Source organism: Rhinoraja longicauda, chromosome 2 (assembly GCF_053455715.1).
Source record: "Rhinoraja longicauda isolate Sanriku21f chromosome 2, sRhiLon1.1, whole genome shotgun sequence".
Lineage (NCBI taxonomy): Eukaryota > Metazoa > Chordata > Chondrichthyes > Rajiformes > Arhynchobatidae > Rhinoraja > Rhinoraja longicauda.
Window position 1 is genome coordinate 34,999,076 of NC_135954.1, and position 16,315 is coordinate 35,015,390.

Sequence of the window (16,315 nt, forward strand, 5' to 3'; positions counted from 1 at the left end):
AAAAAGGCAGTATTTTAAAAAATGATTTCATGTAACATTGTCATTCACATCCTTCCTTAATTAATATTGTTAACAGTTCTTTCAGGTATTATCCCTTCTTCAAATTTGTAATGTTCATTCAAATCTCAAAATAAACCTTTGACTTCTTTGATAATAAAAACTGAGGGAATACTGGGAAACGCTCAGCAGGTGAGGAATATAGTCATGTGTAGTCTTTTAGTTGAATGGATGGCACAGAACATAAAGGCTTTATTGTTGTTTGTGCTGTACCTCAGTTGGAGGAGTTGGCTGCGCCTAACGGCTGCGGCACTCTGGCAGTCTGTTGCCTTTTTTTCTTTTTTTTTGTTTGTGTCGGTGTTGGGATGGTTTTTGTTTCTGTTTTTGGCTGTGTATGTGTGGTGGGGGTGTGGGGTGGGGGGGGGCGGGGGGAAACCTTTCTTTTATTAGGTCTCTTCCCCGGGGCGCAGCTCGCACGCGGGGCCTACCATCGCCCGGCGCGGCTCGGCTGCGGGCCTTAACATCGCCGGCGCGGCTCGGCCGCAGGACGTTTCAGTGCCCGGTGCGGCTCGGCCTCTGGACTTAACATCGCCCGGTGCGGCCGCGGGACGTTTCAGTGCCCGGCGCGGCTTGGCCGCTGGACTTAACATCGCCAGCGCGGCTCGGCCGCGGGACATTCAGTGCCCGGTGCGGCTCGGCCGCGGGACGTTTCAGTGGCCGGTGCGGCTCGGCCGCTGGATTTAACATCGCCCGGTGTGGCCGCGGGACGTTTCAGTGCCCGGTGCGGCTCGGCCGCGGGACGTTTCAGTGCCCAGTGCGGCTTGGCCGCTGGACTTAACATCGCCAGTGCGGCTCGGCCGCGGGACGTTTCAGTGCCCGGTGCGGCTCGGCCGCTGGACTTAACATCGCCCGGTGTGGCCGCGGGACGTTTCAGTGCCCGGTGCGGCTTGGCCGCTGGACTTAACATCGCCAGCGCGGCTCGGCCGCGGGACGTTTCAGTGCCCGGTGCGGCTCGGCCGCTGGACTTAACATTGCCCGGTGTGGCCGCGGGACGTTTCGGTGCCCGGGGCGTCTCGGCCGGGGGGCCTTCCATCCCCTTGCGGGGGCTGTGCATGTCGTTTGCCTCGGTAGGGGTCGAGCTGCCTGTCCGTGGGTGCGGGGGGAAGAGAGGGGAAGTTTTGTTGCCTCCATCACAGTGAGGGGGTGTTTGGAGTCACTGTGATGGATGTTTGTGTTGGGGTCGGATGTCCTGTGTTCTTTTCTTTTTTGCTGTGTTTTGTGTGACTGCTGAAATTTTGCTCGGTGTTGTGCCGAGTGACAATAAAGTGTTGTTATGTTATGTTATGTTATAATAACCGAAACTAAACTCTTCTGTGGAAAGAGAAAAAGCCACTGTTTCAGGTCCTGAACCCTTTGACAGAGCTTTGACTCCTTCATTCTGATGGACCACTCAGTCATCCACAAACACCCTCTCCCCCAAAATCCCTGAATATTTGGAGCTTCCAAGTTCACATCCTTCATATCCAGAGATCCTTGTTTGATACCTTCAGGCAAGTTTTCATCCATGCACAGAACTGAAAGGGCTCTTATCTAACAAGTTATTATTTAATTATGATAAACGTAATCTTTTTCTCCTCAATTTCCAACCATATGCACAGTTTGATATGGCTGCCTGAACTATTTTCCTGCAATGCCTCTTCACAGTTACTCAGCAACCATAGGTAGTGTGGAAACGTGAGATGTAACCTCTCTCCATTGTCCTTGGGCCTAACCAATGTACATCTGTGCACTGAGTCTTTAGGATCCACCTGATACCAGACTGGAGAAGAATCCCGACCTGAAACATTGTCTATCTATTTCCCTCCACAGATGCTGCCTGGCCTGCTGAAAATATTTTTTTGGAAGTGCAGTTTCTGACAACAAGAGCTAACCCCCATCAGTCCCTGGTTCACTATGCTCCATTGAGTGGTTCTGGGTTGGGCACTGTGTGGCACTCGAGGACTTCAGCCTGGTGTCAGGTGGGACTCGAAGTCCCAGTACGCAAGGTGTACGTCGGTCAGGCCTGAGCACAACGAAGAGCGTTGAGTTCATACCTCAAGTTTTCAGCAGCTGCATTCACATCAGCTCAGTGCTATACTTTCCTCTTCACTGTCTTCCCTCCTTTAAGATGCTCCGTCAGACCTCCATCTGTGACCAGTAATATATCTACAGTTGGCACAATGCCAATTTCTGCCACACAAATGCCCATGTGAACTGGCTTGCGATGCTGAAGGCCCTATATAAATTAAAGCTGTTGTTAATATAAAATAAACAAACAGCTAAATTGGATTATCTGCTGCATCCCTTGTTAAGCAATAAGAAGATTCAAGGATTATTTGCATTGTAATAACCATTTAAGAATTAGTCAGCAGTGACTAATTCTCTGTTCACAGAGTTACTGTTTCAAGTTAACCCATTAAAGCTAATCTTTTTGATGAAAGGTCATTAAATGTATTTCTCTCTGCTTAGCTGCTTCCTGAAATGTTTGCCTTTTCCAGCATTTTTATTGCTGATTCCCTGTATCTGTTTCTTTTTACTGTTCTAAATCTTACCTCTGTTCTTTCAAGAATCATTGCAAATGACAAAATGCTGCCTTATTTCTTGGGCAATTAGAGCAGGCACAGGTGATGCCAGTTTAACAGTGGATTGGCTTATTTTCCCTTTTTAAGAGTAAATGCCTTCTGGAAATTAGTAACAGAAAATGGGATTCAAGATGATTTCAAACACATTTCAGTGATTTTTCCAAGTTAAGTACATGTTTTATATGTTTTACAAGTTAAGTAGCCAGGTGGGAGATCAAATTGAATGCTTACAAATGTAAAGTTTGCTTTCCACATAAAAAAAGAATTGACAAAAAACATAAGATTTTGCTAGTGAAAATGACTTTACATTGTGGAAATGGTGCAGAGAACTTACAGTTCAAGTAAATGCAGTGGAAATCCTGCACCGACTGTGGTGCCGGACTGTCAGAATTCCAGATGGCTGGATATTACTCCTAGCACTATACTAACACACTTTTAATCCAATTTTATTTTCAGTATTCCAAAGTAATATCATAACGTTTTGAGTAAACCTGCTAGGTTTAAAGGGAATGTGGGAAAGTGGGCATTGATGAGTTTAAAGGGAGCATGGGAAAAGGGACCCAGCTGAGTTCAAAGGGAGAACAGGAAACATGGGCCCGGTAAGTTTAAAGAGAGTTTGGGTAAAGGGGTCCCAGTGAGGCCTATGTTAAACTATCGGAACAAATTGTGAGCAGATTATTGGAGTTTCACTGCAACTGAACATCGAGATTGATTTCAATTAGCTTTCTCAATGAGCATATACAGGCTGCAATGGAGGGAGTGCAGCGATTTTGACAGATCAATTTAAATGGCCAAATGATCTTACTTATCAATAATGACTTTGTGATTTTACATGCATTCAAAAACATATCATCATGTGGTCCACTGCCTGTGCTTTATTGACTAGGAGTTTAAGAATGAATTAATAATTTACTTCATCTCCAGCAACTGCTGTCCATGTATTGTCACAGAACGCCCACCTACTGCTGAGACTGTACCCACGGCAACGGCTGGTTGGTCCCTGCAACTCGCCATGTGCTCACTGCTGCACACCTGAGCTACCTGTTTCATGGATCCAGGAGGAGAACTGCCACAGCTATTAAAGTAAAATATTTGTATTTATTAATTAATTAATTTTTTCGAGATACAGCGCGGAAACAGGCCCTTCGGCCCACCGGGTCCGCGCCGCCCAGCGATCCCCGCACAATTACACTATCCTACACACACTAGGGACAATTTTTACATTTACCCAGTCAATTAACCTACATACCTGTACGTCTTTGGAGTGTTGGAGGAAACCGAAGATCTTGGAGAAAACGCACGCAGGTCACGGGGAGAACGTACAAACTCCGTACAGACGGCGCCCGTAGTCAGGATCGAACCTGAGTCTCCGGCGCTGCATTCGCTGTAAGGCAGCAACTCTACCGCTGCGCCACCGTGCAGATATAGCATCTTTCATGACCTCACCAAATACCAAGGCATTTTACCAACATTTAAGTTCATTAAACAGAGCAGCTTAATTTAGTTTAGAGATATAGTGTGGAAACAGGCCCTTCGGCCCACTGAGTCCACACCGACCAGCGATCCCCGCATATTAACACTATCCTACACACACTAGGAACAATTTACATTTATACCAAGCGAATTAACCTACGAACCTGTACATCTTTGGCGCGTGGGAGGAAACCGAAGATTTCGGAGAAAATCTACGCGGTCACGGGGAGAACATACAAATTCCATACAGAGGCAGGATCGAACCCGGGTCTCCAGAGCTGTTAGTGCTGTTATGCAGCAACTCTACCGCTGTGCCACCGTGCCGCCCTTGACAGTATAGCATCGGAGCAGGCCTTTCAACCCACAATGTCCGTGCTGTCAAGTTAAATTAATCTCCTCTGCCCACACATGATCCACATCCATGCATTCCCTACAGATTCATGTGCCTATCGAAAAGCCTCTTAAATTACACTATCGTATCTGTCTCCACTACGCCCCTGCTGGCAGCATGTACCAGGCATCCACCACGCTCCATGTAAAAACAAATTACCCCACACATCTCCTTTAAACTTTGCCTCTCACCCCTGAAAGCTATGCACACTAGTCTTTGATATTTCCCTCTGGGAAAAAGATTCTGACTGTCTATCTTATTACGTTAGGGTTATTTTCCATTACTGATGACCTCTATTCCTGCATCAATCAACAAAAAATATTTTGTATGAATATTAACAAACATCAGAAAAAAATGTCAATATGGCACAGATAAATATTTTGATGAAGATTAAAATCCAACTGGCTTACAACCAACAATTTTTCTCAAAATTAGTTTATTTAAAAACAAAAGAAGTTAAGTAAACAGTGCTCAGTTATAATGGCAGCATGTGGTAGGAAAGAAACCCGGTCAATTCTCTTGATTTAGTAAGAAGGGTTATTTTAGTTCAAAGAAAAATATATAAATACGTGCTATGTTAACGTTATGTGGAAAAGGGATATTTATGTGATTTGAAAATATTGACCAACTATAATAAAAATATAAATTTTAAGAATAATTGTTTGTAACATTTACTAAATCCAGAGAATTCCATTCCTCTATTTGTTACAGTTTTCCAACGAATAAAGTATCTAGCTGTCCTTATTTTCTAACTACTTAACTGTTAACATATACAGATGTATATGTTCACTGTTAACATATACAATACAATCCTCTAGCTGCTGCCTGTCCAGTTTACATGAATAGAATTAAAATAAACCTTAATTAATAATAAATTGAAGCCTTATTTAAGGCTAACTGAAAACGGCAGATGGAATAAATCTCCCTTATTTGATTCATGGCGTCTTTATGCTGTCTACTCATTTACATGATTTCCGCATCAGAATTGGTATGGGTTTATGATTGTCACGTGCACTAAGATTAGTATGGGTGTCAGGGGTTATGGGGAGAAGGTGGGAGAATGGGGTTAGGAGGGAGAGATAGACCAGCCATGATAGAATGGTGGAGTAGACTTGATGGGACGAATGGCCTAATTCTACTCCTCTTACTTGTGACCTTGTGATACAGTGAAGATCTGTTTGCGTGCTATCCCATTAAATCAGATTATTCCATGCATGAGTACAATCAACCCAAACATAAGTACAACAGGTAGAGCGAAGTGAAAAATATCAGAATACAGAATATTGTTTTTTCTATCTGCTGCTAACAGTGGACATTTTGGTTCCATTGACAATGAAAGACAAAAGTATCTGCAGTCTAATATACTTCAAAGGTGTGAGCAAATTCAGGCTCAATTTGTGGGGAAACAAGGGATTGCAGATCCTGTTTTACAAAAATGACACAAAGCGCTGGAGTAACTCAGCAGATCAGGCATCATCTCTGGAGAACATGGATAGGTGATGTTTCAGATCTGGACCATTCTTCAGGCTGATTATGATCGGGGTGGGGGGGTTGAGGAAGAAAGCTAGATGAGTGGAGCGGCAGGACAAAGCCTGTCTCCTTTCTCTGTTCATTTATTTATTTACTTATTTATCTATTTATTAATTTCCCTATGTTCTCAAAATCTCTGTAAAGCGTTTTTGAGTATATGAAAAGCGCTATATAAATAAAATGTATTATTATTATTATAAGTTATACCATTAGGATGTAAGCTACCCAAGTGAATATGAGGATTTCTTGCGCGGCCGCTCTCTGCAATTGAGGAGGCTCAGGACAGAAAGGTCAGTATGGGAAGAGGAAGAGGAGATAAAATGGTTGGCAACGGGGAGATCCAGTGGGTTTGGGAGATTGAGCGTGTTCGGTGAAACAGTCGCCGAGTCTATGCTTGTCTCACCGATGAAAAGGAGGCCACATCGGGAACACTGGAAGCAGTAGATGAGGCGAGAGGAGGTGCACATGAACCTCTAACTCACCTGGAAGGATTTCTAGGGTCCCTAGATGGATGTAAGGGAATAGGTATAACAACAGATTTCCTGTGTTTGCAGGGGAAAATACCTGGGCAGGGGGTGAATTCAATGTTGGGAATGTTGGTGAATAAGGTTCAACTCCTTGGTTTGTTTGTGTAAGCTCCCAACATTTCTTATTTAATCTCAGTCTTTCATACTGTTAATCTTTCCTTACAGCATTCTCAAGATCAGCTTTACCTTATAAACTAAAACATCATCTACAATGCCTGAAGCCCCTCAGAGTTTTGTGTACCTGTCTTAAATGCAACTGGATCTTGTGCATTTTTCACATTCATTAGGTCAACTCCGATTAGGCCAGGTTTGACAAGCACAAAAGATCTCCATATTAAAGCATTCCTTGACCAATCCTGCAATTTTCTCGTGATGGTATCGTTTCCAGGCCACTGTTGCCAATGTGAAGTGGCAGCACTTTTCCATTGCTGTAGTTTTTAACTGGCGAAGCCATTTGGATCAAAACATCCCTTGACTGATCCTAAACTTTTCTCATGATTTCCAGGCGACTGTTGCCAATGTGAAGTGGCAGCAGTCTCCCAGTGCCCTGGTTTTTAACTGGTGAGGCCATTCCTGCACTTTCCCTCATTCAGATTCATTGATGCAAACTGCCAACCTCTACTCATAAGGTCATACGATCATTAGTGATAGGAGCAGAATTAGGTAATTCGGCCCATCAAGTCTACTCCGCCATTCAATCATGGCTGATCTATCTCTCCCTCCTAACCCCATTCTCCTACCTTCTCCCCATAACCGCTGACACCCGTACTAATCAAGAATTTATCTATCTCTCGCTTAAAAATATCCATTGACTTGGCCTCCACAGCCTTCTATGGCAAAGAATTCCGCAGATTCACCACCCTCTGACTAATAAGATGACGGTCTGGAGTAAAACATGCACAGGCAGAAGGATAACAGCAGCAATGAAAGGTTGGGAGTGATTCCCCAATTTGAAAGATCCTTAGAAACCAGAAGACCCAATAGCAAACAGACCCAATATTCAATAACATTTCTTGGGAATACCACAAAAAGAAGAAAGATCCAGAGTGTTCACTGGCAGACCACAGTTCATAGAGCAGAGCGCTCTACTCTCCTGTTACCTGCTTGTTTAGCAATGCAGATGAAAAGCACAAAGCAGTCTGAATGCTCCATTTTATTGGATATGAATTACAAAGTATATGACATAGGTTTATCAGATATACATACAGTAAATTTAAAAAATGTCACATCAGGAGAATTGGATTCTTTGCTCCAAATGTCAAAATATTTACAACCTTCTCAATTACAAGTGATCCTGCATTGTTAAATCCAATGAAATCACCTTACTGTTGGCCATACAAAGGTATGATAATGCATTTGCAATTTATATTTATATTTATAGTACAACAGCATCCAACGCTGGAGTAGATAATTTGCACTTAAATCAGAAATATTCCAAAATGATACAGAACCCATAAATATAACTTTCCACAGAAGCTGTGTAATTTTGTAAATATCAGTAACTTAGCACGTGTAAATTAGAAAAAAAACATCTGAAAATTGCTTATGATTGTATAGATGTTATGGAGTTCATCAATATTTAATTCAGATGAAAAAATTTTATTGCCATAAAACATATGTAAAACTATTAGAAAACCTTAAATGTAAAGCTCACATATGGCTAAATCCCAGTGTAAACATGCTTCAGAAATTTATAAATACATATAGACAATATTGCACGTTCAAAAATCTGTTATTCCCATTACCAGTGTAGGATGACACCATACTTCAAATTATTTCACATGAAAATATCCAGACATCATGAGTGCAGATTTCTTACAAAACCACAGAATGAAGTACCATGTTTCATGATTTATGTTGCAATTGCTTCCTTTCTTCCTAGTCCAATTAATTTGCCTTTACTTCCTATTTACTAAAGACAAAATAATCTGTTCATAGATGTAGCCTTAATCATAGATGGTGAGAATTTCTTATCTTTAATACCTCCATCACAGGAAGCTAGTGGAGGCTTTGGAAAGGGTGCAGAGGAGATTTAACGGGATGTTTTCAGATACCGCATGGAAATAGGTCCCACAGCCCACTGAATCCAGTGAGCATTCAATTCACACTAGCTCTATGTTATCCCACTTTCTCATCCACTCTTTACACATCGGGTCAATTTACCAATAAATTAACCAACAAACCCGCACATCTTTGGGATGTGGGAGGAAACTGGAGCACCTAGAGGAAATCCATGTGATCAATTGGGGGAATGTGCAAACTGCACATAGACAGCACCCGAGATCAGGATCGTACCTGGGTCTCTGGTGCTGTGAGGTATGGATTAGAGGGTTTTCACAAAAGGAGAGGTTGGACAAGCATGGATTGTCTAGACGATCAGAGGCTGAGGGGGGATCTGATGGAAGAATATAAAATTATGAAAGGCATAGACAGGGTAGACAATCAAAATCTTTTGGAAAAATCGCCAACTAGAGGGCATAGCACCCAGGTGAGTGGTGGAAAGTTTAAAGGAGGTGTGTTTTTCACAAAGAGTGGCAAGAGCCTGGAACACATTGTCAGTTGTGGTCGAGGAAGCAGATCAAAGGTGTCATCCAAGAGGCTTTTAGATGGGTACACGGATATACAGGAAATGGACGGATATGAATCACGTGCAGGCAGAAGGGATTAGTTCAATTTGGCATCATGTTCAGCAGAGATATTGTGGGCTGAAGGCCCTGTTCCTGTCCTGTACTGTTCCGTGTTCTTTGTTAACCAATAATTCAAGACAAACAAGTAAAGTAAACTGCACAACACAAAGTGCTGGAGGAATTCAGCAGGTCAGGCAGCATCAGTGGAGGGATGGGGCAGGCGATCTTTCAAGTCAGGACCCTTCCTCACACTGGAGAAGGCGGGATCAATCTGAAGAAGGGTCCCAACCCGAAAAGTCACCTATCCATTCTTTCCACAGACACTGCCTGACCCGCCGAGTTCCTCCAGCACTTCATGTTTTGCTCAAGATTCCACATCTGCAGTTCCTTGACTCTCCAAAGCAAACCGCACAATTGCTTTGCAAAATGTTATGCTGCTTACATCCAGTACATTGATGGTGAGCTGCCCAACTAGGGCAGCAATGCAGAGTTCATGAAATGTGGTAGAACATTGAAAAATCTGCACTCATGAGACAAATGACACATGGAAAATTTCTGACTTTATGTAGATCTCTACTGTTTGTTCAGACTAAGACACAATTTTATTTGATTTACAAAGTGCATAGCACCTGCACTTGAAAAACCCTCAAAGTAATTAATGTAACCGAAAAATCACAACAGCCCCTTTGCAGAAACAAGGGCCATTTACTTTTATCCAGGCAAAATGATGGCTGCAAAACAATTTGATATGCTTAATTACTTGGGGAACAAAGGATTTTCTCAGTTAACTTCCTTTGTTCAAATTTGCTTTCCTCCTGATGTTTTCTTGTACACGCCAAACAAAAACAAATACATGGAAGTGTCTTTTACATGGTGTAGAGACATTTTTAAGTATCCGCTGCGGGGTGGTTAAGGCAGCTGTAATCAGTCCTCAGGCATTTGTAGCCTTTACTGGGTGAAGCTGTTCTTGATCTGTTACATCATCTTGTGGTGGGCGAGCACGATCAAAGAAGCCAAACTATGGAAACAGAGCCAGATTAATTTTTTTTTAATTGCACCACGACAGAGTGATTATACTGAAAGTATACAAACACTAAGCTCTAGTTTCTAATCAAATGCCTCGATGCAGCAAAATACTTTTTCTTAGCATCAAAACAAATTAAATATTGCTCATAGAGATAGCAAAAATGATGGAAATATTCAGCAAGTCAGGCAGCATCTGTGGATGGAGAATGGGGATTAAGTTTCAGGTTAGACACAAAATGCTGGGATACCTCAGCGAGTCAGGCAGCATCTCTGGAGAAAATGGATAGGTGACGTTTCGGGTCAGGACCATTCTACTGACCTGACTTGACACGTCACCTATCCATATTTTCCAGAGATGCTGCCTGTCCTGCTGAGTTAATCCAGCATTTGCAGTTCCTTTTAATTATATTAAAGTTTCAGGTTGTTAGTCTTTCATCAGAACTTGGAATCAAATATATATTAAGTTGTAGAGAAGGGAGAACAGTGGTGTCTGTGATTGGGTAAAAATAAAACTGAATATCACAAACAATGTAGTCGACCATCATCTGCATGGATGGACCTCTGTACTCTTCTTTTCAAGTTGCCCCAGTTTGTTCCCAAACTTCTCTTTTATAACACAAAAGAATCCTGTCTTTGAAAATTAATTGGTGTAAACCCCTTCCATTGTGGTTGTAAACTCCATGACACTTCATTCCTTCCACTTCCACACATCTTAATCCAATTAGTTCATTGAAAACCGTGCCCTTGTGAATCACAAAAGGACACAAAGTGCTGGAGTAACTCAGCAGGATCGGGCAAGCAGGTTTGGAGAGCATGATAGGTGACGTTTCGGGTCGTGACCCTTCTTCAGATCCTTGTGAATCATCTTGTTTGTGAACGAGAACAACATTTCTTGCAACTCTTTCAACTTGCTGCCTGGCTTCTTCTGACAATAGCTTTAAAAACGTCCTGTGGTTTTCTCAGAGCAAGGGTGGGTAGAATCTTGGTCAATTTTTGGCAAATGTCAATCAGTTAGGAGTTAAATAGGCATCTTTCTTAATGTCTCGGTCTAAAAAGGGGATTGTGAACTTCCATTGTAACTGATAGGCAAATGGTGTAGTTACATTCCCCTGTCGTCTGGATGCATGGTTGCAGCATTAGTGTATGCTAACCAATTGAGACATTTTAACATCTTGCAGCTACCAGCACTTAAAAAGGCAGCTGCTATATCAGGTGTTTTCCTCACAAAGGATTAGTCATAACACTAGTGCCGCTGCTGTGATTAAGTGAGGCACTGGTTCTTTAAGAAACACAATGATTGGAGGGAGGGAGCTGACAGGTTTTCAGAAATGATCCTTAACAGTTTAATTTAGTTTATTATTGTTGTAGCATGTACCAAGGTACAGTAAAAAGCTTTTGTTTGCTTGTTATCCAGCCAAAGAAAAGACTATACATGACTATACATGTACTATACATGTACTATACAAGACTATACATGACTATACATGTACTATACATGTACTATACAAGACTATACATGAACACAATCAAGCTGTCCACAGTGCACACATAAAGGATAATGGATACAACATTTAGTGCTAGATATAACATTAAAGTACAATAAAGTCCGATTAAAGATAGTTTAAAGGTCTCCAATGAGGTAGATGGGAGGTCAGGCCAACCCTCTAGCTGATGAGAGGACTGTTTAATTGCCTGATAACAGTTGGGAAGAAACTGTTCCTGAATCTGGAGGTGTGTGTGTTTTCAAACTTCTGTACCTCTTGCCCGATGGGACAGGAGAAAAGAGGAAGTGACCACAGTGAGACTGGTCCTTGATTATGCTGGCGGCCTTGCCGAGGCAGTGCGAAGTGTAGATGGAGTCAATGGAAGGGTGATTGGTTTGCCTGATGGTCTGGGCTACATCCACCAATCTTTGCAATTTCTTGTGATCTTGGACGGAGCTGTTCCCAAACCAGGCTGTTCCAACAATGGTTGGGGCAGGTACTATAACAGCATTTGGAAGATATTTGGACTGGTACACGGATAAGAAAGGTTTCGTTTAGTTTAGTTTAGTTTAGAGATACAGCGTGGAAACAGGCCCTTCGGCCCACCAGGTCCACGCCGACCAGCGATCCCCACGCATTAACACTATCCTACACCCACGAGGGACAATTTTTACATTTACCAAGCCAATTAACCTACAAACCTGTACGTCTTTGGAGTGTGGGAGGAAACTAAAGATCCCTGGGTGTCATGGTGCACCAGTCATTGAAAGCAAGCGTGAGACCGCACCTGGAGTATTGTGTACAGTTTTGGTCTCCTAATCTGAGGAAAGACATTCTAGCCTTAGAGGGAGTACAGAGAAGGTTCACCAGATTGATCCCTGGGATGGCAGGACTTTCATATGAAGAAAGACTGGATAGACTCGCTGGAATTTAGAAGACTGAGGGGGGATCTTATAGAAACATATAAAAATTTTAAGGGGTTGGAGAGGCTAGATGCGGGAAGATTGTTCCCGATGTTGGGGAAGTCCAGAACCAGGGGACACAGCTTAAGGATAAGGGGGAAGTCTTTCAGGACCGAGATGATAAAACATTTCTTCACACAGAGAGTGGTGAGTCTGTGGAATTCTCTGCCACAGAAGGTAGTTGAGGCCAGTTCATTGGCTATATTTAAGAGGGAGTTAGATGTGGCCCTTGTGGCTAAAGGGATCAAGGGGTGTGGAGAGAAGGCAGGTACAGGTTACTGAGCTGGATGATCAGCCATGATCATATTGAATGGCGGTGCAGGCTCGAAGGGCCGAATGGCATACTCCTGCACCTATTTTCTATGTTTCTATCTCGGAGAAAACCCAAGCAGGTCATGGGGAGAACATACAAACTCCGTACAGACAGCACCCGTAGTCGGGATCAAACCTGAGTCTCCTACGCAGCATTTGCTGTAAGGTAGCAACTCTACCGCTGCGCCACCATGACCGCTCAAAGAGGGATATGGGCCCCTATGCAGGGAAATGGGACTGGCTTAGATGGAGCATCTTGGTTGGCATGGACAAGTTGGGCTGAAGGGTCTGTTTCTGGCTGCATGATTCTATTAGTCTAAGTAAGAATCACTCACAGTGATTAGCAATGAGTTAAAAATATATATTCATTATATAGATGTGGGCTTCACCGGCTGAGGCAAAATTTTATTGCCCATCCCTAACTGCCCTTGAGGAGGTGGTGGTGAGCTGCCTTCTTGAACCCCTGCAGTCCTTGAGGTGTGGGTATATCCAGTTATGTGAGGGAGAGTGTTCCAGGATTTTCGACCAGCAATGGTAAAGGGACGGCATTGGGCATTGCAGGCTGGTTTGGGAACAGCTCCATCCAAGACCGCAAGAAATTGCAGAGAGTTATGGGCGTAGCCCAGACCACCATGCAAACCAACAACCCCACTATTAAAGATGGTCGCAAAATGCTGGAGTAACTCAACAGGCCAGGCAGCATCATTGGATAGAAGGAATGGGTGACATTTCAGGTTGAAACCCTTCATCCATTGACTCCATCTACACTTCATGCAGCCTCGGCAAGGCCAACAGCATAATTAAGGACCAGTCTCATGCCAGTCACTCCCCTCCCCCACAGGCAGGAGGTACAGAAGTTTGAAAATGCATACCTTCAGATTTAGGAGCAGTTTCTTCCCAGCTGTTATTAGGCAACTGAACTATCCTCTCATCAGCTAGAGCGCAGCCCTGACTTTCCATCTACCTCATTGGAGACCTTTGAACTATCTTTAATCAGACTTTATCGGACTTCAGTGTTATATGTTGCACAAAATTTTGTACCAGTTATAGTTTATCTGTGGACTGTGGACAGCTTGATTGTATTCATGTATAGTCTTTCTTTGTTTGGCTATCACGCAAACAAAAGCTTTTCACTGTAACTCAGTACACATGACAATAATAAACAAAACTAAATATTTGTGGGAAGGAACTGCAGATGCTGGTTTACACCGAAGATAGACACAACATGCTGGAGTAACTCAGCGGGACAGGCAACAACTCTGGATAGAAGGAATGGGTGACGTTTCGGATTGAAGTCGCGATCCAAAATATCACCCATTCCTTCTATCCCCAGGCCGATGCAGCCTGTCCCGCTGAGTTATTCCAGCATTTTGTGTAAACTATGCTTTTGCTGTCCCCTGTCCTTCTAATTAGTAGTCATGGAAGGTGCTGTATGAGGAGTATTGGTGAGTTACTGCAGGGCAACTGTGAATCAGCAGTGGAGCGGGTGAAGGATTGTGGATGGGGTCCCGAATAAAGTGTGCTATTATATCCTGTAGATGATTATCTCCATCAAATAATTTTACAGTAGATTAAACCTTTCCCCCTTTTATTTAGGAAGAAAACGCTGAATAAAACAATCTATTTTAATTTAATGAACATTGTGTTAATGCCTTTAATACTGAGTTGTATTTAACCTAGTTAATCAGCTAACTGCATGGGTGTGGTTGTGCAAACTTGACTGCAAAGCACACAATGAATGCTTACGGAGATGGATATATATTTTCTATCCAATAGCCATCAACTGTAATAAATATTTCTATTTTCATATGATTATTGTATATTCCTTAAATGAATTCAAATAGAATTTAAAAATGTCAGACATTGAGTCGCATTGCATGAAGCCAGTTCTATCTCGCCTTGTCATAAGGCAACATAACGTCAGCAACACTAGTTTATAGAGTGTGTGGAAATGAACTGCAGATGCTGGTATATACCGAAGATAGACACAAAGTGTTGGAGTAACTTAGCGGGTCAGGCAGCATCTCTGGAGAGAAAGGATGGGTGACATTTCGGGTCGAGACCCTTCTTTAGACTGAAAGTAGAGGGAATTGGAATTAAGAAAAGGCCAGAACAAAGCAGGGCTGGCAACAGATGACCAAGGAGTCGGGGATTAGAAGCCAATTGGCACAGCCAATAACAGTCTGCTACTAATGGCCTCTTGCGTAGCATCATTGTTTAGTATTTGCAAGAGGTGACAAATACTGCATTGCAAGGCCAGCAGCATTGTCAAGGACGAGTCGCACCCTGGCCACTCCCTCTTCTCCCCATCCCCATCGGGCAAAAGGTGGAGAAGTGTGAGCGCGATCACCTCCAGATTCAGGGACAGTTTCTTACTACCTGTTATCAGGCAACTGAACCATCCTACCATTACTAGAGAGCAGTCCTGAACTACCATTTACCTCATTGCAGGCTCTCAGACTATCTGTGATCAGACTACTGGCTTTATCTTGCACTAAACATTATTCATGTTCCCTTTATCATACATCTCTACACTGTGAATGGCTCAATTTTAATTATAGTCTTTCCACTGACTGGTTAGCATGCAACGAAAGCTTTTCACTACACATGACAATAAATAAACTAAATTAATACTGATGTTTTAAACGTTTATTATGTTTCATTACTAAAGAAGCTATTCTCATTCTAAAATACTAATAAAATTCTAATGTTGCTTTTGAGTGACAGTATGATGTCAGCTTCCCCATACATCTCCTTTAGACTGGCCCCCTCTGACCTTAAAGCAATGCCCTTTAGTCTTGATATTCCTCCCCTGAAAAAAAGATACTGACCTTATCTACGCCTCATGTAATTTTATATTTCCATCAGGTCTTCCCTCAACCTCTAACATGCCAAAGAAAATATTGCAAGTTTGTCCAACCTCTCCTCAATACCCTTTAATCTCAGCAGCATTCTGGGAAACCTGTCCTGCACCCTCTTCAAAGCCTCCATGTCCTTCCTGTAATGGGCAATCAGAACTGCACACAATATTCCAAATGTGGCTTAGTCAAAGTCCTATAAAGCTGCAACATGACTACCTGACTCTTATACTCAATATCCTGACTAATGAAGGCAAGCACATCAGATGACTCTAACTACTTGTGTTGCCACTTTCAGGGAGCTATGGACTTGGACCCCTAGATCCTTCTTAAACACAAGATATTTAAGATAGAAATACCCTTGATTCTGACCTCTTTGCATATCCTTGCTTTTTATATATTGCCAGACCTAAATATCCATTAACGTACTTGACTTAAGTCTACGAGTGCCTCAAGTTTGCAAAGGTTTGCCTGTGTGTTGAAGGAAAAGTAGATAAATTCAACGCT

At 42.7% G+C, this 16,315-nt stretch overlaps 1 protein-coding gene across 1 annotated transcript in view; it reads right to left on the bottom strand.

Annotated features, from left to right (window-relative positions):
* Positions 1-7,680: 7,680 nt before the first annotated feature.
* itga8 (integrin, alpha 8) overlaps positions 7,681-16,315 on the bottom strand; it is a 222,036-nt gene continuing 213,401 nt past the window's right edge. Inside the window, exon 30 of the mRNA XM_078417154.1 lies at positions 7,681-10,184. Coding sequence (XP_078273280.1) covers positions 10,098-10,184 — 87 coding nt within the window. The 3' untranslated portion in view covers positions 7,681-10,097. The remainder of the gene's footprint in view (positions 10,185-16,315) is intronic.